Source organism: Chrysemys picta, chromosome 8 (assembly GCF_011386835.1).
Source record: "Chrysemys picta bellii isolate R12L10 chromosome 8, ASM1138683v2, whole genome shotgun sequence".
In the NCBI taxonomy this organism is placed as follows: domain Eukaryota; kingdom Metazoa; phylum Chordata; order Testudines; family Emydidae; genus Chrysemys; species Chrysemys picta.
The window spans coordinates 52,116,892-52,139,974 of NC_088798.1; the positions used below are offsets into that span (position 1 = coordinate 52,116,892).

The following is a 23,083-nucleotide window of genomic DNA, read 5'->3' on the forward strand; positions in this document are numbered from 1 at the left end:
CTAACATCAAATCCATTTGCTGTTACAGATTGCTTTGAACAACGTCTTCAAAAAGAATCTTTCCAGTGGCCTGTAAGCAGACAGGTCCTTTGCCAACATAGAGTGCACTAAAGAAAAGACCTTAGTGGTTTCTAATTCCCTTCCTATTCTTTCTCAAATTTCATCCCACAGACAAAACTTTGGGTCAAAACAGAGATTTGATGCTGACACAATTTTCTTTCTCTGCTACAAACATTCAAATCTTGACATCAACATTCATGGGGATCCATTTCTTGTGCTTTCCATGTTAGTCAGAGTTCAGCCCACAAATTTGCTTTGGGCAAAAAAACAAACAAACAAAAACAATAATGTAAATAGACATTTAATTCATCTGACCTCCAAATTGGAAACTCCACCATATGGTCAGTATCAGCATGTCGACACAAGGAATCTGAGTGATGCCGCCAGGGATGAAAGCCATAGGGCCCAAACTTAGTAGGCCTTTCCCAGCAACAGTACAGCTTTGGGGCATAAAGCTGCCTTGAAGTAGTGTTACACTGGGGGATTCTCTCCATCCATGGGGATCCTATAGTAGCACTGAGCTGTCACAGTAGCTCCTTATTCCACCTCTGTTCACTGTGGAGGGTATTCAGGAAAGGAGACATGGTTGTGCCAACCCATAGATGTAATTAATGACACTTATACAAACCATTTAAGAGGCTGGGGCCTTGATTTGGCCCAGAGAACCTCCATGATGGCAATGACAGGTGAGATGGAAAGAAAACAGCTTGACTCTTGGACCCTGAAATGCTTTTGTGGGGACAGGACAGCTTTTTACTTAGAAACTGAGGAAATTTAATCTGAAAATCAGTGAGATACATGAATATGGCTCTCTATGGCGCCATTTTCATAACACACTTTTTAGGGTAGAGCTACACTTCAACATTTAAAGTTTCTGTTCTAGACCCAATCCTGAAAACAGGAATTTTGACCTTGACTTCAATCGGAGCAGGATTGGGTTTTTCATGAGATTTTATGAACAGTCCAAATAAGAGCAGACAATTACCAGTAATCTTAGAAAATTAAAGCACAATGTTTCTTCCCTTCCCCCAAACCTAGTCATACCCCAAGTGGAACTTGTTGCAGAAAACAGAGGAAGAAAACACACATTTTTTTTTCCAAATTGTTTTCCTGTTTTTTTGTTTTTTTTTTTCAACATTTGAAGGATAGCAACCAGTTCTGTAGTTGGCTGGGGAAAAAAGGTCATGTGCACATGTGAGAGAAGCGATGGGCGCTTGAAAATGTAGTCAAACCTTTTTTAATTTTAAAATTTTGTCCACATTTTGAAATTTATTTCAACCAGCTCCAAATGCAATTATTATTTTGTTAAACTAACAAACTACTTTGTAGGAAAAACTATCACAACCAATAAAACAGCTAAAGTCTTGAAAAAAAGAGTGTGAATATTGCTGTGTGAATAACAAATGTTTTGGTTTTCTGGCAAATACGACAAGTTGAAGAAAACATTGTTTTGGGTTGATCTGAAATTTTTTCCCATCGAGTTTTGGAGAATCAAAAAGTAGAAAACATTGGGTGAAATGACTCATTTCGTTCAAACTGAAATTAAAGGAAATTTGAAAGCAAAAAATCATTTTGAATTGAAAAATTGGTGTTTTATTTCAAAACAAAACATATCAGGTTTTTGGATTATTTTTCCCCACCCAAAACAACTGAATGAAATCTACACAAATTCACAAAATGTTTCAAGCTGCTCCACAACTGCAAGTTTCTGTCAAAAAATTTCACCCAGCTCTAATTATGAATCACAGGACCGAATACTAGGTTTAAGCAGAAAACAATTTCATTGGTTTCATGTCATTTGTGAGGAGGTGGGAAGATGTTTACTTTTTCTGGGCTACTATTCACATTTTATATATTTTCTAATACACTGCATGACAATTGTCTAAGCCTCCTACGCTACAGCTGAGCTGAATTAGGTTTGAATGCGTCACTTTCTATCTGCACGCAGATAGATTTCCTCTTTTATATTTAGGAATGTTGGATTATGAAAGATTTTCATTTGATTTCTGCTACCAACTGGAGTAAACAAAACCAGACTCATAAATAAATTAGTTGGGGAGACCAAGTCCTCTCAGATGTTTCTCTTGCCAATAAACAAATTCCATTCAAGTGCTTGCAGATGAACAGCAGGCTTTGTCCTAAAAGGGAGGGCATTAGCAGCTATTCTGGTTCTGGATGGTAAGTCCTTTTCGTTTTAAATCCACAGTAACACCAGGTTGTTATCCATGCGGACTCAAGAAAATCTGCTGGTGTAATTATTGGAAAGGTCTGTCCTGCACTCATTCATGTTAAAATATTATTGAGAGTTTTGATTTGTCTAATATTTTACTGCCCTAGTGGTGATGGCCAGTGTCAGACTGACAGCCTTGGCTGCCATATGGTAATAAAATGGTCCCTCCGGAAAAGATTTACAACACTCAAGTGTTCCCTTCCCATCAGAAAAGTGAGTTGCCATAGATCTAGACCCCTTGTGCCGCCAGCTCACCAGACTGCTGTGAGGGGATCCAGATACTGAATCTCCCATGTGCTTTAAGCTTCTCTGGGTCTCAGCAGGATGCAGCACTGTTTCCTCCCTTGGCCTCTCTGCCACATTTCCTGTGCCTGACTCTCAGTCATGGAAAGGGAGCCCTTCAGCTCACCTGCCTTCATTCCCCAAGACCAGGGCTGACCTTTTCTAGAATCCCAACAATGGCATGAGCCTTAGAGACAGCACAGAATCTCTCCCAGAGTGACGTTTTAACACCCCTCTGACAAGGATAATCATGGGCCAGATCTGTTCCCAGAGGTGGTTGAAATTTTCCAAAATTCAATTCTTTAACTAAAGGTTGAATTTCAACTAAAAAGACATTTTAGTTAAAATTTTCACAGAAGTTACAGCTTGTTATGGACCAGCTGTACCGGCATGCCTTGCTCATATAAGTCCCATTGGTTTCCACTCTCATTAGTTCAGCACATCTGAGCCCGTATCACGATGAAATGTAATGTACAGTGCAGTGTCTGAGAATTAATGTATGCCTCCTGAAACAACGAATGCCACAACCAAGTTTTATTTATATTTTGCCATCTGATAACATAATAATGTGATAATATAAATCTTACACTTTGTGAGCATCACAAAAATATATATTATGAAATAAAAATATTATCATGTTAACCAAAAGAAAAAACAATATATTTAGAAAAGAAAAATATTACAATATAAAGGTGGTACCAGCTTCTTCCTGTTTTCAATCATTTGCTGCAAACGTTTAAATTATGCATCGGTAAGATAAATTACCTTTATTTTCGCTCTTGTTTTAAACAGGTACTAATTCAAACACAAATAAAACCTATTCCTCAATAAGGGAAGTGTTTATTAATTACCTAGGATTACATGTAAATTTAAGGAGGGATGATGCAGTAACTATTAAGAGAATTTCATTATAATTGCTTACTTCCTCATGGGTATGAAGATCTTAGACAATTAAAAATGGTGCTATAACTCACAATAAAAGGAACTGCCATTGGATTAAGAGTAATCTCTTTGATGAATGAGCAGTTGTTGTAAAAATTGTTTATTGTGAGAATTATCAAATAAAAAATCAGATTAGCTTTCAGTAGGGTTTGCAAGAAGCAGTGTTGCTAATTGTGATTTTCATTATTTATACAGTGCCAAGTTTGGTGGGAACCTAATGCACAAGTAAAAAGATAAAGGTGGGAATTCCTGGCCCCACTGAAGTCAATAGTTTTGTCAGTGACTTTAGATTTCAGTCAAGGTCCTTGCATTGAAGCGTTTACAATCTGAGGCCCTGATCCTGCAAAGACTTGAGCATGTGCTTAACTCTGCTCATAGTGTGTAAGCCAGGACCTCTCAGGAAAAAGGTTTGATAAAGTTCTTGAGCTCCAGCCTGGAATGCTTACCTCTGGTTCTCCCACAAGTGTCTGTTTCCTACTGCACTGCTCACCACACACAGCAAACCCTCCTTGAACAAAGCTGTAAATCCACTACCCTCTTCCACTTCAAATGCCACTTCTGCTGTGACACCTATGTGAAATCAGCCAGCTAATGACTGCTGGGCTGAGTGGCAATCAAGTGAGAGCTCAAGAGAGAGGGGATTGGTCCTGCTTTGAGCAGGAGGTTGGACTAGATGACCTCCTGAGGTCCCTTCCAACTCTGATATTCTATGATTCTATGATATTATTTATTTTTAGAAGTACACCAGACACCCTTTCATCTAATTCACAACCATCAAGCTGTGCACACAGGTAACCTATGTCACCATGAGATCTCATCATCCTCATCATGCTCCTTCCCTCCTCCCTGTAGTGATTGTTACACCCCCTCATTGCATTGTTTTAAATCAGACTGTAAGCTTTTTAGGGCAATGATCACATCTTTATGTGCACTTGCACAGTGCCCAGCACAATGAGACCCTGATCCACATGGGGCTCTTGGAGTGCTATCCAAATAAAACTAATAAATAATAATAAATTCATACAGAAAACCTTCCTCCCTCACTAACAACAAGGGCCTTATTCACACAGTTCTTCTCACAGCAGGAGCCTTGACATACCTTCATCCTCACAAAAGCTTTTAAGCCTACTGGTTACTTGTCTATCCTCCTGACAGCCCTACTTCAATAGCTAAGATTCAATTGGAACTGTGTGTACGCACACCTGAGGATATAATTTTGTCCTAGTACTTTTTAGAGATTGGCGAAGGGCTGTTGAGGGTAACAGACAAGTTAATTAAGTGCAAAGGACAGGTCAAAAATGTGAGACAGATTCTGTGCTGCCTCACAGCCCATGCCCAGGGCTTGGGTGCTATCGCGGGGAGAGAAAATCTGATCAGAATTTGTCCATAGATGTGAACTCAAGTCACTTTATCTTGGAATTTTGTTGCTGCACCTGGTGTTGAAATGTCAGTTCTCAAGTGCTAACCACATGGAGATTTTCTGTGACAAACTTCTCATTGCCCTATATCTGTATTTCATTTTAGAAAGCATGTAAAATCTGCACACCAAATGCAGCCAGTTTTTGAAAAAAAGAAATACTAGCAGAAATTGACCTTAGAGTATAAGCATTTCTTATTCCCATAACTACAGGGCTTGGTGCTTTTCCAAATTAATCACTAACATAGTCCCCCATGGCTGCAGTTTAAGTGGTATATGTCAGAAAATATCAGCTCCTGAGGAGAAATTTAGAAACGTGTGCACGGGCGCATACACAGACACACACATCATTGACAAACATAAAGTTACATTTCAAACATTACATTAGTTAAGGAGTGATGAATTTTTCATTGTCACCTAGAAATTTTAATCCTTTTGCTTAAATCATCTTTGCTGTGAAAATCCATGTTCTCTGAAGTGCTAAAGTTGTTTTCTGCTCCTGAATAGGTATGTGAATCATTGAAAAATTATCATCAGGCGTTAACACTTACTGACATGAATCACTGAGGACATGGAAGGCTGCCTTAATGAATAGTTCTGGAAAACTGCCATTAATTTTTGTGAAAATACTCAAGATTAAAATTCAAAATGTTTTGGGGACAGAACTTCAGCTAAAGCAAATTGTCATTGCTCCATTAAAGTCAGTGGTAAGTTACACAAACTGAAAATGGGACCAATAATCTTTAGTAAAGGTAATTAAAAATATCTTTCTCCCACTAGTTATAAGAATCTCTCTTTCTTTTTTATTTTTTTAAAGAGATATCACTATGTTCTTTGTGCAAGAAAAACGAAGTTTGAAATGCAGCTCCCTTAGGGATTTTGTATACTGGATTTTTGGCATGGTCAGTCTGGCCAACGGAGAGCAGTGATCAGGGAAGGGCTATCTATAAAATAAATCTATAGGAAGAATCAACATTACTAGCTCTAATAATTGGCAACTGCTGAGAAATTTTATACATTAGGAAGTTGATATTGAGTAAGGAGCCAACCCTGTTTACACTGAAGTTAATAACAATTTTACCATTGATATAAAGTGGAATGGGATCTGGGCCTTAGCTTCTAGCTTAAGTATATAGAGCCATGAAATCCATACCTTTAATGTTTTATTGTGTTGAAGAAAGTCAGTGCCTTTATGTAGTAAAATAATTCATCCTGAATTGTACAGGTGTGTAAAATTTATCTCACAAGAGTCTGCATTCCAAGTTTTTTATATTTTGTCACATATTTGAAAATGGCACTGTGATGCTGTTTATAAGAAAGGTGACCATTTATATCACTGTTCTTACCACTCTAACACAATTTCTGTAAATCTTATACACAGTGTATCATGTAAGGTGCCAAGGGAAAAAGTTATGATTTGCTAGGTATGATTATCCTGTTTGTATGCATGTATCATCTTTGTATCTGAAGTTATGAATATTGGCTATGTGCTGTTATCTTAAACCTGTGTTATATTCTTGTGTGACATCCTGCAGATAGGACTTACATTAGGGCCAGACAGCTATGTATTGATGGCCCATCGAGGAAACTCAGCTCTCACAAAGGGCCATTTAAGAAACTCATCCCATCCAGATAGCTCTTCCTGAGGATGTCTCAGCCAGAAAGGAGCCAATGGCCGCTCCATGTGATTCAGCAAAACATGTAGAGGCACATGATATGCTCATGTGGCCCTGGACTCCATGTTAGGCCAGTAACTTTCCACAAACAGGGACAGTGGGCTTTGTTTGGGACAGTAAAATTCCAAGCACATGGCAGAAGATATAAAGGACCCTGAGATATCTCCATTTTGCCTATTTCCTGCCCTAATTCTCTGGATTACTAAAAGGAGCATCTTGAACTTTGAACTGAGGACCTTCCAATCTTTTGGCAGATACCAGAGAGACTCTATAAGCCATCAATTTATTCCAGGGGTGGCCAACCTGAGCCTGAGAAGGAGCCAGAATTTACCAATGTACATTGCCAAAGAGCCACAGTAATATGTCCGCAGCCCCCCATAAGCTCTGTCCTCCCCCTCCCCCCCCCCGGCTCCCAGCACCTCCCACCCATCGGCAGTCCTGCTGATCAGCGCCTCCCCTCCCTATCACCTCTCAATCTTCTGTTTTGTGGCATGCAGGAGGCTCGGGGGGCGGGGGGAGAAGGAATGAGGGCACAGCAGGCTCAGGGGAGGGGGCAGGAAGGGTGGAGTGGGGGCAAGGCCTGTGGCAGAGCCAGAGGTTGAGCAGTGAGCATCCCCTGGCACATTGGAAAGTTGGCACCTGTAGCTCCAGCCCCCAAGTCAGTGCCTATAAAAGGAGCCGCATATTAACTTCTGAAGAGCTGCATGTGGCTCCGGAGCCACAGGTTGGCCACCCTGATCTATTCCATCATTGCTACAAACTTGATATAAGGACTTGGAATTATTTGCATGTATGTGATCTATTAACCATTTATAACTCTCTTCTTTTATTATTAAAACTTTAGTTTGTTTACTAAAGATTGGCTGACAGCATGGTATCTGAGTGAGATTCATATTGACCTGGAGGTATGTATCTGATCTTTTGGGATTAGAAAGAACCTCACATATAATGAAATGGGTTTTCAGTAACCCCTCACTGTATTAGACTTGGTTGTCTGGATGGGAGCCAAGGGCTAGAATGTTTACAGGGGATTGTGTTTGGCTTCTGGTTAACCAGTGTGGTATTACAAAAGCTGTTTTGTTACTGGTTTGATTAATTCTCAGTGTGGCCCTTCCAGGAACCCGGGCACAGTCGCCACTTTAACAAACATTTAAAATGGAAAATATTGAGAGAAAATATTCATGAAATTGGCAGATGTTTTACAAAAATAGGAGCATTTTGAACCAAATTACTTTGCATCCAAAGCATGCACAATTCTGTATTTTTTAAAATAAAGAAATGGCAATTTATGCTGGAATTTTGTAAATGTTTGTAGATGCAAAACAAAAATGTAAAAAAGTACAAATCACAATGAAACATGAAATTTCACAAAAAATGCTTTCCTCTGTTTTGCATGGCCCCTTCACCTGAGCAATGGTATGTTGTAACGCATGTCCAAATCCAGTTACGTAGATTTAGCAAATTTCTTGAAGGAGTGGCACCTGCAGTACATATCCTATGTATGGTTAGTGCTTGGAGAGTTCTTGTTGAAGTATTTTCTTGCCTCAACATTGCTGAGGGACACAGAGCAGCGGGATGGATTCTGTCTTCTGTATTCAATGCTTTCCACTATTGCTTGCTTCATCACCTGTAAAACAGAGTCAAAGTTCAGGGCAAAGAATTGACACTGAAGGTCGTTCTTTAACTGATGGCAAAAAGCCATATCAGCTTGTACAACTGTTGCTCTTAATACCAGAAGCAAGCCAGTATTGCTTAGGAGAAAGGGCTTTAAAAACAAATAAACAGACCATATGTTGAAATTTTTGAAAAAAAGAACATCGTTCCTTCCCCCCACACACATACCTCCCGCAAGAAGAATCCTAACTACTTCTCAATCTCTTATGGTCAATCACTAGTTTGTTGTTTTTTTTTAAATAGTTACCTCTGATAAAATATAGGTGACAACTGGAAGACTGGAGAATTTTGAAATGAGAAGGCTGTATAATATGGTAGCTTATTATGAATTATGATTTGTCCTAATACAGTCCTTTTATCATGGTAGCATCAACAATGTGCACTAAAAGACCTGACAAATAAACACCGGCGAAGTGTCTTATTTTGGGGCTCTATCCTGATAAATGATAATGAAAGAAGTTAGTGTGTCCTGAGTATAAAGTGAGGAACTATTTTGCCACAGTTTAATTACTAGGTCATCCTGCCTTTACCCTCATTTTGGTCACACTAAGAGTCCCATAAGCCTTTGGTCCATGCAATGTGTCTACCCTTTGATCAAAAATACAACAATAAACTTAATGGCTGTGAGGACTTAACAGGACCCACTAGTCAAAGGAGGAATAGCCAGGATTGTCAGAAAGAACCATAAAGTGGTGGCAGATTGCCCATCTCAATTTAAAAAGCAAATGAATGTCCATTTAAAGAGGTCATTTGCCAGGATATGCAAGAGTCTGGGGAGGCAAAAAGGTCAGGTTTTTTTTTCCCTCTATAAATCACTGCAAACTCAAATATTCACTCTGCCAAAAAGGGAAGAGCACAAGAGCAGCAGCAGCAGCAGCTAAAAAGAAAGAGAAAGCTAAAATCATCTACTTTGGCTTGATTTCATACTCCATGGATCATCTAAAGAGAATGTCTGCACTACTAACTGAATTAGTTGAAGAACCTCATGAATTAGTCATGTAAACATTTCTCATCTGCTGTTTCAATTCTGCTATGTAGACAATCTTGTTATGAAATAATGTTCCGTGCCTGCTATAGAAAATTATACAGCACAAAAGAGGAAGACTGTCTTTAAAAAATGTCTGTGTTAAAAATCCTAATTCTTTGATGTTGAAAGTAGAAGGCAATCTAGCCACTAGGTGGCATATTTTGATCATGTACTTATTACAAAGATCTGAAACTTGCAGCAGAAAAAATTTACAACTGTTGAGTGAAATCACTAGAACAAAAATATACTTGGGCCCTGATTCTGATCTTGTTTAAAGTAATGTAAATCAGGTGTAATGACTGAAGTAAATGGAGTTACACTGCAGTATATGAAATCAGAATTTGGTCCATATCTGATTTTGGGGTGTAAATCAAACTCTGCAAGAATATTCTGATTTAATGGTAACGTTAAATCATTAATATGACTTCTGTTTTAAATTTTACTTTTATTTCCTTAGCTCAAACTTAAAAGCATTTAGTGATTACAGTTTCAGCAGAACAAATCAGTCTCTAGCAGACTGATTCTGAGCTCATTTACAAAAGAATTATTTAAGAATTATATATCTTATATAGCAATTTTCATCCATAGAACTCAGACCACTTGACAAAAATGGCAAATGTCATTATCCCCATTTTCAGATGAGGAAACAGAACCACAGAGTGGTGAAATCACTTGTTCAAAGTCACACAGCAAAGTAAGTAGCAGAGCTCAGAATACATCTCATAGATTAAGGCCAGAAGGGACCATCATGATCATTTAGTCTGACCTCCTGCACATTGCAGGCCACAGAACCTTGCCCACACACTCCTTTAATATACACATAACCTCTGGCTGAGTTACTGAAGTCCCCAAATCATGATTTAAAGACTTCAAAATACAGAGAAATCACCATTTACTTTGGTTTAAACCAGCAAGTGACTCGTGCAGAGGAAGGCAAAAAACCCTCAGGTCCTCTGCCAATCTGACCTGGGGGAAAATTCCTTCCAGACCCCAAACATGGCAGTCAGTTGGACCCTGAGCATTTCGGCAAGACCCAATAGTCATACATCTATAGAATTCGCTGCAGTAGCTCGGAGCCCTCCCCATCTAGTGTCCCATTACTGGCCATTGGAGATATTTGGTGCTAGCAGTCACAAATCAGCTACATGCCATTGCAGGCAGTCTCATCATACAATCCTCTCCATAAATTTATCAAGCTCAGTCTTGAAGCCAATTAGTTTTTTTGCCCTCACTGCTCCCTTGGAAGGCTGTTCCAGAACTTCACTCCTATTCCCCTAGGTCACTGAACCAAATGGCTTCACCAGGTTACCTGGGAGGAGCTCAGATATTGCAATCATGGAACAGTGAAAACAAAAAACAGATTAGATTAGAATATTAACCCAAATTGGAATGAACCCTGAACAAGCACAGGAACTCAGACATGAAAAGCATTATAGATTTCGTTACACTCTATCCAATTCTTCTGTTATGGCAGGAAACTACCAGTACATTAAAATAATCTTCATACACATATAAAATGAAATGCAGAACTACAAAACAGGGAATAACTGGCTAGGTAGTAATGCTGCTTAAAAGGATCTGGGGATTATAAACTCTGGAATAGGCTTCCGAGAGGCTGTGGAATCCCTGTCAGTAGAGGTTTTTAAGAACAGGTTGGACAAACACCTGTCAGGGATGGTCTAGGCCTCAGCACAGGGGGTGGACTTGATACCCTCTGAAGATCCTTTCCAACCCTATATTTCTATGGATCTATAGCTCCTGAGACATTCTTTAGCTGTTTCTTTTTAATGGAAAATATCTCTGTTATTTCAGCAGCATGATTACCTTGGAGCTTACACAGTTACAAGAAGAGATCATCATGTATGTCTGTATTTACTGCAGCTCTGGAATTCCAGACTTTAAGACCAGATGCCAAAAGAAAGGGCAAAATTCTCCTCTCTGAATCTCACTGCCCATCTCATCCATCTCTTTCCCCATTTTATACAGGACCCCATCAGTATAGTATCTAAGCAGTTAAAATAGAAACAGCTACTTCTTTTCTCCCTCCCTTCCCAGTCTGCAAGGGAAATAACTCCACCAGTTCACAGTTTTTGTGTTTATGTGTGCATTGCATGGAAGCATAAGTTCATAAAGAACTTATCCAGAAAAGCTTAATTGAACATTTTTCATTTAGGGCCTTACCCAACTCCCATTACGATCAATGTCAGTCTTTCCATTGACTTTAATGGGCCGTGAGCCAGCCCTTAAAATTTGAAAATGTTGAGGTCAATTCCCTCATCTTGGTCCAGCTGCTTCAGAGTTCAAGTGAAATGAAGCATCCTGGTTGTGAAGGGTCCAGGGTGATCTCTCAGTGAACTAGGACCAAATCCCATGCAGGTGCTTTGAATATCAAGACAGAGATACCAGTCTGTATTCACTGGGGAGCCAGTACAGAAGGGAGCACTGATTGAAGTGTTACAGTGAGTCCAGAGTTGCTAGGCAGACGGGATGCTAGTTAACTCACTGGAGCTTTTTCAGTGTGTGGCTTGCCACAAATATCATGTATTGCAATAAACAAGTTTGGAAGTAAAAATAAATCACCAAGGCCATGGACAGGTTTGTGTCTGGTACTAATGAACACAATTAGCCGCACATGGAAATTGGCATTTTTTGTCATCATGGCCATTCGGTCTCTTTCCAGAACCAAGACGCCATTAATAATGGGAGCCATAATGGAGAAGACAAGCTGTCCCCTCCCTCTCCCTACCAGCGTCACTTGGTCTTGTCAGTTGCCTTTATCAAGATGCTGATTTGGCCAGTAACTGAGAAAGCTGGGAGATGGTGCTATTTATCTTCCCTGTTATAGGTAGTGTTCTACATTCAAATTGGTCTGTAGAGCTTCCATTGAGATCAATAGGATTCTGCACACAAATCAAGGGCAGTATAGGATCCTTAAAGGTTAACTGGCTTTGTTTTTTGAAAGTGAACTTTTCCATCTTACTAGTTGGGCTGTGCTTCCTTTGTGAATTGTGTAAAAAAGATTAATGCAAAACAGCATAGCTAACTGCATATAAAAATACCTTTTTTGTGCAAGTTTGCACTTTTCCGCACACAGGCAGAAAAAAAAAATCGAAGATTTTTAGCCAGTAAATTTAGGGGGTTATTCTCATCTCTAGTTAATCCCATCACTAAGTGGACTCTCGAAAGCACCTCTGAACTGGTGTAAATCAGACATTTTACACTGTACTTACGTCTAAGTTATTCAGAGTGTTAAATTCCATTAGATCATGAAGCCTTTTGAAAGCTTCATTGGAATATTGGAAGTTGAAGGTAGAGAACGGCGTATTAGGATCATCAAAAATATCGAAGTCAGCAAAGTCCTTCTCTTTCTGAGTTTCTCTTGGAACACCTATAGAGACAACAAAAAACAGACACAAAATTTTATCATTTTGAAAAAATAAAAGGAAAAGTTTTAAGAGATGAAGTATAAATTATATAACAATAACTTGCTTTTATATGGGGCTCTGGAAATTCATGGCAATTATGGAAAGATTTCTAGGTATTTCTGATAAAAAGTATTCACAATGTAACAACTGATATATTAATTTATTGTTTCCAGGAACGCCAAATTTTAGTGTCTTTTAGTGTCTATTAGGAACACACCTGGAGCTTTGTATTCCCGGAAGTTGATGTTTGCCAGAACAAAGTGGATGATGGTTGGACAGTCTTTCTCTGTATCAGTATTCTTGGGTTTGAAAACATAGCACTCCTTCAGGCCCTCTCGATCAAACACATGTGGATCTATTTTTGGAAAAGGAAGGTTGTTCATTTTGGCCCATTTTTCAGCAAGCAAAATTTCCTAAAAAAGGAAATAAAGTTTCAAAGTTTACAAACAGCCATCACAGTTGGGGACTTTCTATTGAGGGTCACAGAGATAAACAAAGATAGGAACAATCTTACAAACCATTGCTTTCTGACTGCAGCAGGCGTATTGGCATGAGTGAGGCGTTGCCAAATTGGGCTTGATATCTAAACACAAACAACTTTTGGTTTGAAGTGTAGGCTCTCCTTCAAAGATTGCTCAATCCCAAATCATTAAAGTGAAGTTCCACTCTTAAAAACAGGTCTCCAAATTAATTTTCTTATGCAACTCTGTTCCCCAGAAACTCATATCTGATGACTTTATTGATAAAAATACATTTTAAAAATGATTTTTTACCCCTGTAACTCTTGCAGGGCCAACCAAGGAGGAGCGAAATTGAATTCCACCTTCAGTATCATCATCAAAATTGTTTAAAAAGCCAGTTACATCTGTGTGAACCCAGTGAAAATAATGGGATTGCACAACTGCCATTGAAGACATTATTTGAAGACAATGGGGTTGCACAGCTGTAATTCAGGGCCTAATTTGGCCCACACAACCTTTTTACTAGTGATAATTCACAAAAAAGGGGAGAGCTCATCTTGACTCTCAGATTTTAGGATCAGTTTGTTTTGCTGACGGTTAAAAAAAAAACCCCACCCATAATTTTATTTTTAAGCTGGCCACCACTGCTATGGAAACCAAAGAGATTTAATCAACACTGATCCACAGAACGCTACATTTACAGAATTACTTCTCCAAGCAGAATTGCATTTTAAAATCATGCTACAGCCAGGATGGAAACCTGGAAAAAAGTATGTTTTCTTCTCAGGACAGAGAAGTAAACAAAATCATTTGCAGACAATGACTCAAAAGCACATAATGTGGGCGAATTGTGGGAGGGTAGGGAAGATCAGTCTATATTTAACCATGTGTTATCTAAATATAATCAGAACAAAATAGGATTTTCCTTTGGGAAACCATTTTGAACACGCAAGAGACTAAAAGGCAGTGGGTATGAAATAATAATGGGTGAATATAGTCATTGTCTTCAGCTGGCAGATTTCACTATATTTTGAAGAGATGAGACATATTTCAAATCTATTGCAAACAAAGGGCAAATTCTGCACTGATGTGTGCTCTGTGAAAAGCAAGTCAGTGGGAGCTGCACAAAGTGTACACATCAGTGCAGAATTTGGCTCAGGTCCTTTTTGGCAGAGTGAAAGTGGCTAGCAGAAAACTACCGTCTACAGATTATAGCTGTTTGCTAGGTAGAGGTATGTCAGTATTTCTGTCATACACTTCAGTGTTCAGAATTAATAGTTCAGTCTTTTAAGAGATCACTTTGAGACAAAACTTGATGCATTTCATTTTTGTTCTTTGCCAAACTCCTAAATGGCTTTTAGAGTTTTTTGATGGAATTTATATGAAGGTCTAAAAGTGCAAGAAACCCTCTTGCTATTTTTAATAAATATCTTAATGTTGCTATATGCTACCTTCCAATCTGCATGCAAAATACCTACCAACAGACAGAAAGCTCAATGCACAAAGAGCAGTACAGGAGTAGGCACTTAAAACCTTGCACAGACAACATAAAAATGAGAGAAAAGAAAAGATGTCTCAGTGGCAATGACCTTACAAGTCAATGATACTAGCTAATCAGGACAATGGACCCTATGCGCCCTTAATGACAAAAAATGGGCGAAATTTGCAAGTGAATTTTGCCTAATTAAGCATTAGACTTCAGAATTCAGTCAATTAAGTCGAGGTGGGGTGTTTATGCAGGGAAGATCTAAGCAGCATGCCAAGTACAGGGACAGTTTGAGTTTTTTAACCTACTATTGTTACAAATAGTACCTAATTACTGTACTTGAAAGAGATTAGAGAGAAGTTCTCTATTTTTTCAGTTTGTTTATTCTTTGCAATTGTCTATAGCTCATATTACTGTTTCCCAACATAGTCAATGGTCAGTGTTGTTTAAGTGGCTCTTACACATGGCAGCAGAGGAGAGAGAAATCTTTCTTTTTTAATCGACAATGTGGTTGTAAAACCACAACAATTTTCAGTGGGTCTCCAAAACAGATGTATTCCCTGACACTACTTTAAGCTCACTTTTAACAACTGACTAGGATTTCAAACTGATGGTGTCCCTTTAAGTATCCCATGAAAATTTCCTTCCTATTGTTGTTTTTCTGTTGGCTTTAACATTCCTGGAAGACATAAACCTTTCTCTGGTCATTTAGAGTTGTCTGCATGTTTTGTCTGTCTGCTTAGATTGCAAAGGCAATGGATCAGGCATTCCACTCTTGCCACTTAAGAAATAATAAATGTCATTTAACCTTTATTTTGCAGTGAGTACTTTAGTTTAGGTTGGATGGGACTATTCTTAGAAAATCCTAGATGAAACACGGGGCTTACTTTGGCAATGGCACAACTGAAAAGTCTGCTTCACTTCCAACATATTGTATGATCAACTGTATTGCAATGACTGAACAAAGATAAATCTCTACAAGATGATAGAGACATTCCCTACGTCATATAATGGAGTTGCTCTATGAAGCTACAGCATAGGAATTCTGGTTCATATTCCAACTATTACATTCTTTCCAGCTGGTAATGTGTATGTGTTTAATCTTAAGAATTCTTACGCAGCTACACAGCAACCACCTTCTTAAGTAGTTATAACATGCAATAGTTATAAACTTGGACCTTTCTCATGCTATTTCTAATACGATTGAGACTCTTGTGGTACAGTAAGATTGGCGTACACGTCTACCTCCCTTTTCCCAAACAAACTGTAGACTTCACCTAACTCCTACATGAATACAAAGGACCTGACTCATGTATACTACAGCCACTTTACATCACTCTGGCAGAGTAAAAGGGCCTGAAAATGCATGTAGCAGTGTAAAGGAAGATCAGGGCCCAACAGTTCTCAAACTGCTATAATTTTCACTCTGCAACCCCATCTATCAGGCTGGGTCACTTTCCTGAAAGTACTTTCTAACAGAATATCTGATTCACTTTTGAATGACACCATGCAATCCATTTTGCAGACTTCCTCTTACCTAATCATCATTATTGTAACAGATATAGCAATTTCCTCCAAACTCTTTGGAAAATCTTACTGTATCAAATCTATGTATCATTGTGACTCAGGGATTGTATGTAATTCCATAGGGGAGAGTAATGACAGTCCCTTCCCTAGAGCTAAGAACTGGGGGGGGGAGGAAAGGGAGGACTTAGGCAAATTTACTTAGGTTGTAACACCTCCAGAGAGATACCACAGACAAAGGATTTTTGGATAAATAGTGTGAGTTTAAACTGAATCACAACAGGACCATCTTTCTGGCCCAGCAAATAGAGAGGACCTTCTGTTCAAGAGTGGGCCCCAATCTGCTGGGAAGAGTTGGAAGCACTCACACTGACCAAAGCGCTTGTGGAGATAGAAGGTGATCTCTAGTTAGCTTATTAGCATACATGTAGGCTCTTTTATTGTTTATAATAAGTTTTCTCTGTAATGCCTTTACCACAAGAATAAATGTGCTTGCTTAGAAAAAAAACGGTGTGGCAACTTAAAATGGTGGGCATTTACACTGCTTATAGCCTCTGAGAAGAAGGTAAAGCAGCTTGCTGAGGCAGTCTGACTTGCTAGGGAATTCACAGTGCAGGCCTGTGCAGCCTAGAAATACCTTGGTCAAGAGGGAGAAAGAAGCAGCTTTCCATCAAGATGGTCAGGGATGCAACCCTATGCTCTGAGTGTCCCTAGCCTTGGTTTGCCATAAGCTGGGAGTGGACGACTGGGGATGGATCATTCAGTGATTGCCTGTTCCTGTTCTGTTCATTTCCTCTAAAGCATTTGGCACTGGCCACTGTCGGAAGACAGGATACTGGGCTAGATGGACCATTGGTCTGACCCAGTATGGCCATTCTTATGCCCAAGAGAGGTGACAGCTGGGGAGCCAGAAGCTGCTAGAGTGGGTGCTCCTGCTAGACCACAGAGAGGGATATAGGTGCAGTTGCCCTGAACTGTGATAACGATCATTATCTATTTTTGAAGAATAGCCCCATTAATCCTGTAGACACAGTGCCAAATTTTCATCTCAGTTATACCCATTCAATGCTACTGAATTCACATCAGTGCACTAGATTTTACATTACAAGGGACAGGGACCCATGTTGGTGCAGTGTCAAGCATATGCTTGATGCTCAATATATAACAACATTATATTAATGATTAATTAATAACATAATAAATGGAAATGACTTCCTCTTAGAGCTGGAGAAATTGTTAACTTTCGGATTATAAAGAAAACCTGCTTTCTGGCAGGGAGTTTCTGAAGAAGTCATAATGTCTGATCCACTTCTCAGCCTTTCCATTGAATTCACTGAGAGTCAGACCAGGTCCTCCGTGTCTAAACCAATGACAGAGAAATTCATTTGGTTTGAAAATCTCTTGTCTAGAAAGAAGTCAGAATGGCAAAGGGAAAGAGTGTTCTAAATCTCTATCACACGGTGCTGGATACTTTAAAGAACAACAACCGGAACTGCTCTGATGAAAAATCTCCAGGCCACGACAATTGGACTCCTAAAATTTCTATCCATTTCTTCATTTAAAGCCTTTGTGGCCAGTTACTGATCTATAATCATACTTTTACATTAGGGTAAAATGTTCAAAAGCGCTTAAGTGACTTCAGAGCCTAAGTCTCAATTTCAAAAGTGACTCAGGCACTGTCAGAGTCTAAATCTCATTAAAAGTTAATAATCCATAGCAGGATTTAGGTGTGGCAATCCAGTGGAATCCTCAGCCCCAAGTTAGGCACATCTACTCCCTGTACAGTGCATGGGGAGAGCTAGGTGCCTCAGAGAGGGATTCACAGTAGTCAGCATGCTGAAAGGGGGAGCCATATAAGGTAGCCCATCGGAAATGCTGAGGAGAGGGGAGTGGCCTAGGCCCCACCCCTTAGAGGTAATTAAGTAACTAACTCCAGGCTGGATGAAGATGCCTATCTCCACTTGGCCTTCACAGCTGTAAACCTTCTCCTAGAGCAAGGCACCTAAACCCTTTCTCACAAAAAACAAGAGAGGGACAGCCAATGGCCTGGGCGCTCATCCTGGGATGTGGGAGATCTGGGTTCAAGTCCCTGCTCCAAATCAAGCAGAGTGGGGATCTGAAGTCTCCCACATCCCAGGTCAGAGCCCTTACCACTGGGCAACTGAGCTGGTACCTATGTACATATGTGCACACGCACACTCCCCTCCAGCCTCCTCAACCAGCCTCCCGCCACTTCCTGATCAGTCAGCCTTGGCTTTCTTTTGTGCAAAGTCTGATCGAGTGGGTATACTCTGAACAGGCCAACTGGACTTAATCCCCGCTGTAGACAGCACTAGATCAACAGAAGAGTTCATCTGTCAACCTATCTGCTGCCTCTTGGGAAAGTGGATTACCTTTGCGGATAGGAAAACCTCTCCTGTCAGCACTGGTAGTGTCTACACTGAAGCGCTACAGCTGTGCTACTACAGCATTTCAAGTGTAGACAAGCCCTTAGGAGGCTAGGGAATTTAGGTGGTAGCTGAATGGAGATTTTGAGGATCTCAATATCACATAAATATCAGAACCAGCCCCTTGGTGCATCCAGCCCTAAGTATGTCAGTCACGTCTGAAAATAAGACAGGTACTTCTGAAAACATTACCGCTATTAACTATTTATTTATAACAACAACCTAGCGGTATTTAAACTAAGATTAAGTTATGTTTACACTGCGCCACAGTGCAGACTATGGGGGTGTGGACTGCACAGCACGCACCAAAGTACTGCGATCTAATTGTCCCGTGTGGACATTGCTGTCATGAACTAAAAGGTATCTAGGTCACGTTAGCCCACTCCTGTTTGAAAGAGACTGCGTTAATGTGAACTAGCAATCTTTTTGTTTCCACCAGCTGCATCCATACAGAGCAGTAAGATTGCAACACTTTGGTGTGCTCTGCAATTCACATCCCCATAGCCCGCACTGTGGTTCAGTGTACACAAACCCTAAGTGTACTGATACACGTTCCATAGATGATCTAATGAGTAGCTTATGATAGATAACAAAGGAGGTTTTTCACTTCTTACATTAAGAATTTATCCTTTTGTATTTTGTTTAACATGAGATACACATGACATCAAAAGAAGACTGAAGTAGCAGTTCAGATTTCTGGATGTTTGCTTATTGTAATTCTACTGTATTATGGAACTTCCATATAGTATTTTCTTCTATATTTGTGTCATATTGTTTTATTTTTATTATTATTAAATGTAAGTAACTTATTTGCTTAATATTGATTATAAACATTTTTTTACAAGAGGAGACAACAGATCATGGCATGTAGTTTATTTTAAAAAAAAGATTTAAGGGACAAATTCTGTATGTCATTGTGCAGGCAAGGTTTCCAAAAAAATCAGGTGAGGAATTATTTCAAGTGACATTTTGTTGAGGGTCAAATCCCACTGACTTCCTCTTGCTAGTAGTCTCTTCTATTTCAGTGGAATTAATCTCCTGAGTAAAGTGAACAGAATTGGGGGCTGAGTAGAAAACTGTTGACGTGAAAGTCAATTACTGCAGAGCTGGAGCCATGATGGCACCAAAGTAAGACTTTTTTAAAAAAGCCCTGTGAATGGAAGGGCCTGGAAGCCACACAAGAATGGAGTTTGCCATCAGCATGATGGGAGGATAAAAAGTATGGCCCAGCTTCTCAAAGATATGTAGGTGCATAATTTCCATTGAAATCAACTGGAGTTAGATGCCTAAATATCTTTGAGAATCTGGGCCTAACCACCTTAAAAATGATAACACAAACTGAAGGAATGGTCTGGTTTACTTACTTTGAAAGGAGGACTGGAGTCACTTGGCCTTGCAGAGAAATCAAAGGAGATTATGAGATCAACACCTCGCTGAGGTCTTAAGATAAGGGGGTATGGCAGGTTAAAGGTGAGCCCACTATCCACTACATGAATCTTTTTACTCTTCACATCTAGTGGCTCATATATCCTCTCAAACTCATCAGGATCTAGGCAAAACAAAACAAAAAACAAATCCAAAAATCCCCAACAGTTAGTAATTGAATTGGTAAAGTACCCTTCTAATGGATTGTAGAATCCCTCAGAGCTATGGATGACAATTGCATTAAGTAACTTAATTTAATGTAAGCCTAATGTGATCTACTGTAAAGTAAGAAGTCTTAACAAAAAATGTATGTGTGTATTAAAAATAATCACAATAAGATGACTTCCAAAGTGACAGGAATTAGCCCCCCTAGGAACCCAAAGCAAACGGTTATCCAAATCCGATATCTGACTGCAAAATCATAAATGCTCACTGTATGTCCTTCGGTGCCAATCTGCACAACCGAACACTGTGTTGACATCCTTTCAAGGTTCAAGTGTCTGAAATTAGACTTTAGGCATGAATTAACACATTACCATGTTGCTTGTCACATTGGTCAGAACCATAATATTGTTTTACAGAAAAAGTTGTCAAGTTAGAGTCCACAGACCCGAAAGCATGCAGTGTTCCCTCCCTGATCTCAAAGCTCAATCTGTGTGTGGGAGGAGTTCGGGGGGGAGTGAAGGGGGAAGAGAGGGAGATTTCTCCATGCCCATTTGCACCATCCCAGTCTCTGGATACTGCTAAATAATCCCTGTAGAGGTTGAATATTTTCTCCTAGGTCTTAAAGATATTTCTGAAGAATTCAGAGTAGCAGCCGTGTTAGTCTGTATCCGCAAAAAGAAGAACAGGAGTACTTGTGGCACCTTAGAGACTAACAAATTTATTGGAGCATAAGTTTTCGTGGACTACAGCCCACTTCTTCGGATGCATATAGACATATATATATATAGTCTATATGCATCCGAAGAAGTGGGCTGTAGTCCACGAAAGCTTATGCTCCAATAAATTTGTTAGTCTCTAAGGTGCCACAAGTACTCCTGTTCTTCTTCTTTCTGAAGAATGATTTTTTTCCTTCATAATATACCTGATTGTACCACATAACAGGACTTTTAATCATAAACCGCGGTTTGCTCCCAAAGTTAAGTTAAAGATGCTTGAAATTTTGATTTAAACAGCGATGTCTGCAGAGGGCACTGTAGTCCAAGGAATGATGAACACTATGGCACCTGAGCACTCAGATTATTTGTTTCTGTTGTCTCTCCCTCTAATACCTACCAATCCAGGGTAGCGTCCAGGTGTGGATGACCTGTGCTATACAGGAAGGCAGACTAGAGGATTTAGTAGTCCCTTCTGGCCTTAAACTCTATGCCTCTGAGTTAAACAATCATGCATACCCTACGCAGATGACAGAGTAAATAGTCACCCTTGCAAAGGTATTTTCACGTGAGGAAAAATGAATGGAAATTGATTCTTACTCTAGTTCCTAAAAACCAGGTTGCCCCTTGCACTTCAGGTTCCATGAAGAAAATTTTGCCCATTAAACCTCAAATCAAGTACTTAGATTCTTTTCTCTTTACCCAAGTACAGATTCATCAAATGATGCACCAATTTCCTATTTTGTACCTGAATTTCTCAAGGGAAATCTCCCTCAGAGCAATATGTGACTGAGATGCAGGACTACTATTGAGACCTAACCAGACATCAGAACAATATTTCTCTATGCCTTATTAAAAAGCTACTCTTAACTTAAGTTACAGGCAAATAAATTTGGTTACATTATATGTTAATAACACCTTACATTACTGGAAGTGTAAAAACACACAGATTTACTTTGTATGTATTTACATTGCTCTCAGCCTGGAAAATAAAAGTCAATTGTATCTGTTTTTCTTTTGTTTATATTGCAGCCAATTTACCTTTCCAGTTCTTACTGATATGATGATTGTATTTCATTTGTGTTTGGTTTTTTATGAACAATTTGCTTTCACTAGAATTTAAAAAAAAATTAAATCACTTCATCAATTTATAAAAGCTTTCTTTATTTAAATTTATGAAATTTTAATATGGGGCCAAAATAAAGTTCTTGTTGAGAGGTGCAACAATGGCTCTTCCCCCAAAATGGTTTAGTTAGTTTAGTCTTCTTTTTCAATTGATCACTGCTCCAAAATGCTAAGCAGAACAACACATTTGATTTCACAGATGATACTATGGTCTCCCATCTCCAGGATGAGAATAAATTAGTGGTGACACCACTTGTACTAACACTTGTTCTGTATTGTATTGAATAGCACTAATGGTGCTATTCTTTATATCTCCATCTATATCAGCAAAAGTAACAGCTGATAATGTTAAAATTGCTTCCTAATCTGCATCAACAATACAGGGAAAGAAGAAGGAGAGAATATGATCTCTGGTGCCAGACAGGAGAAGCTGCCCTTTGTACCCCAGTACTGCACTCCCCCTAAGGGCTGGGTTAGGAACTGTTGGTTCATCTTGGGTTTGTAGGTTAAAGCAAGGGTGCCCAGGGTAACTGCTCTGTGCATTTCTGGCAGCCCTTGTAAGATATCCCGTGTTTTTCATCAGACTCTGAAGGTTTATGGGAACTCCCCAAAGGTTAGCACCTGAAGGACCTAATGCTTGGAACACCTATAGCACTTGCCCCCAAATGTGTGGCATACCCAGCATGCTACCAAACAGATTCGGAGAGTTTAAGTTCAGAAGGGACCATCAGATCATCTAGTCTGACCTCCTATATACCATAGGCCATTAAATTTCACCAACCTACTCCTGTACTGAGCCCAAACTAGGGGATTTATGTAGCACAGCACTCACAGTGACTCCATGAATTGGAGTAAATTACAGTATGTTATATGGATTTTTTGCCTCTCTCTCTAAAGCATCAGCATTGGCCACTGTTGCAGACAGGGTGCCAGGTGAGAGAGATCATGGGATTACTCAGTTGTGGCTGGTCCAGGTTTTCTTTAAAAAAAAAGATACTAGTTTA

At 39.4% G+C, this 23,083-nt stretch overlaps 1 protein-coding gene across 6 annotated transcripts in view; it reads right to left on the bottom strand.

Annotated features, from left to right (window-relative positions):
- Positions 1-3,091: 3,091 nt before the first annotated feature.
- Positions 3,092-23,083, bottom strand: part of PLA2G4A (phospholipase A2 group IVA) — a 151,864-nt gene continuing 131,872 nt past the window's right edge. For all 6 annotated transcript variants that reach the window (XM_065554454.1, XM_065554450.1, XM_065554451.1 and 3 more), the window contains 4 exons: positions 20,016-20,200; positions 12,951-13,146; positions 12,539-12,696; positions 3,092-8,234 (listed from right to left, as the gene is read on the bottom strand). In XM_065554454.1, the coding sequence (XP_065410526.1) occupies positions 8,103-8,234; positions 12,539-12,696; positions 12,951-13,146; positions 20,016-20,200 (671 nt within the window). In that variant the 3' untranslated portion in view covers positions 3,092-8,102. The remainder of the gene's footprint in view (positions 8,235-12,538; positions 12,697-12,950; positions 13,147-20,015; positions 20,201-23,083) is intronic.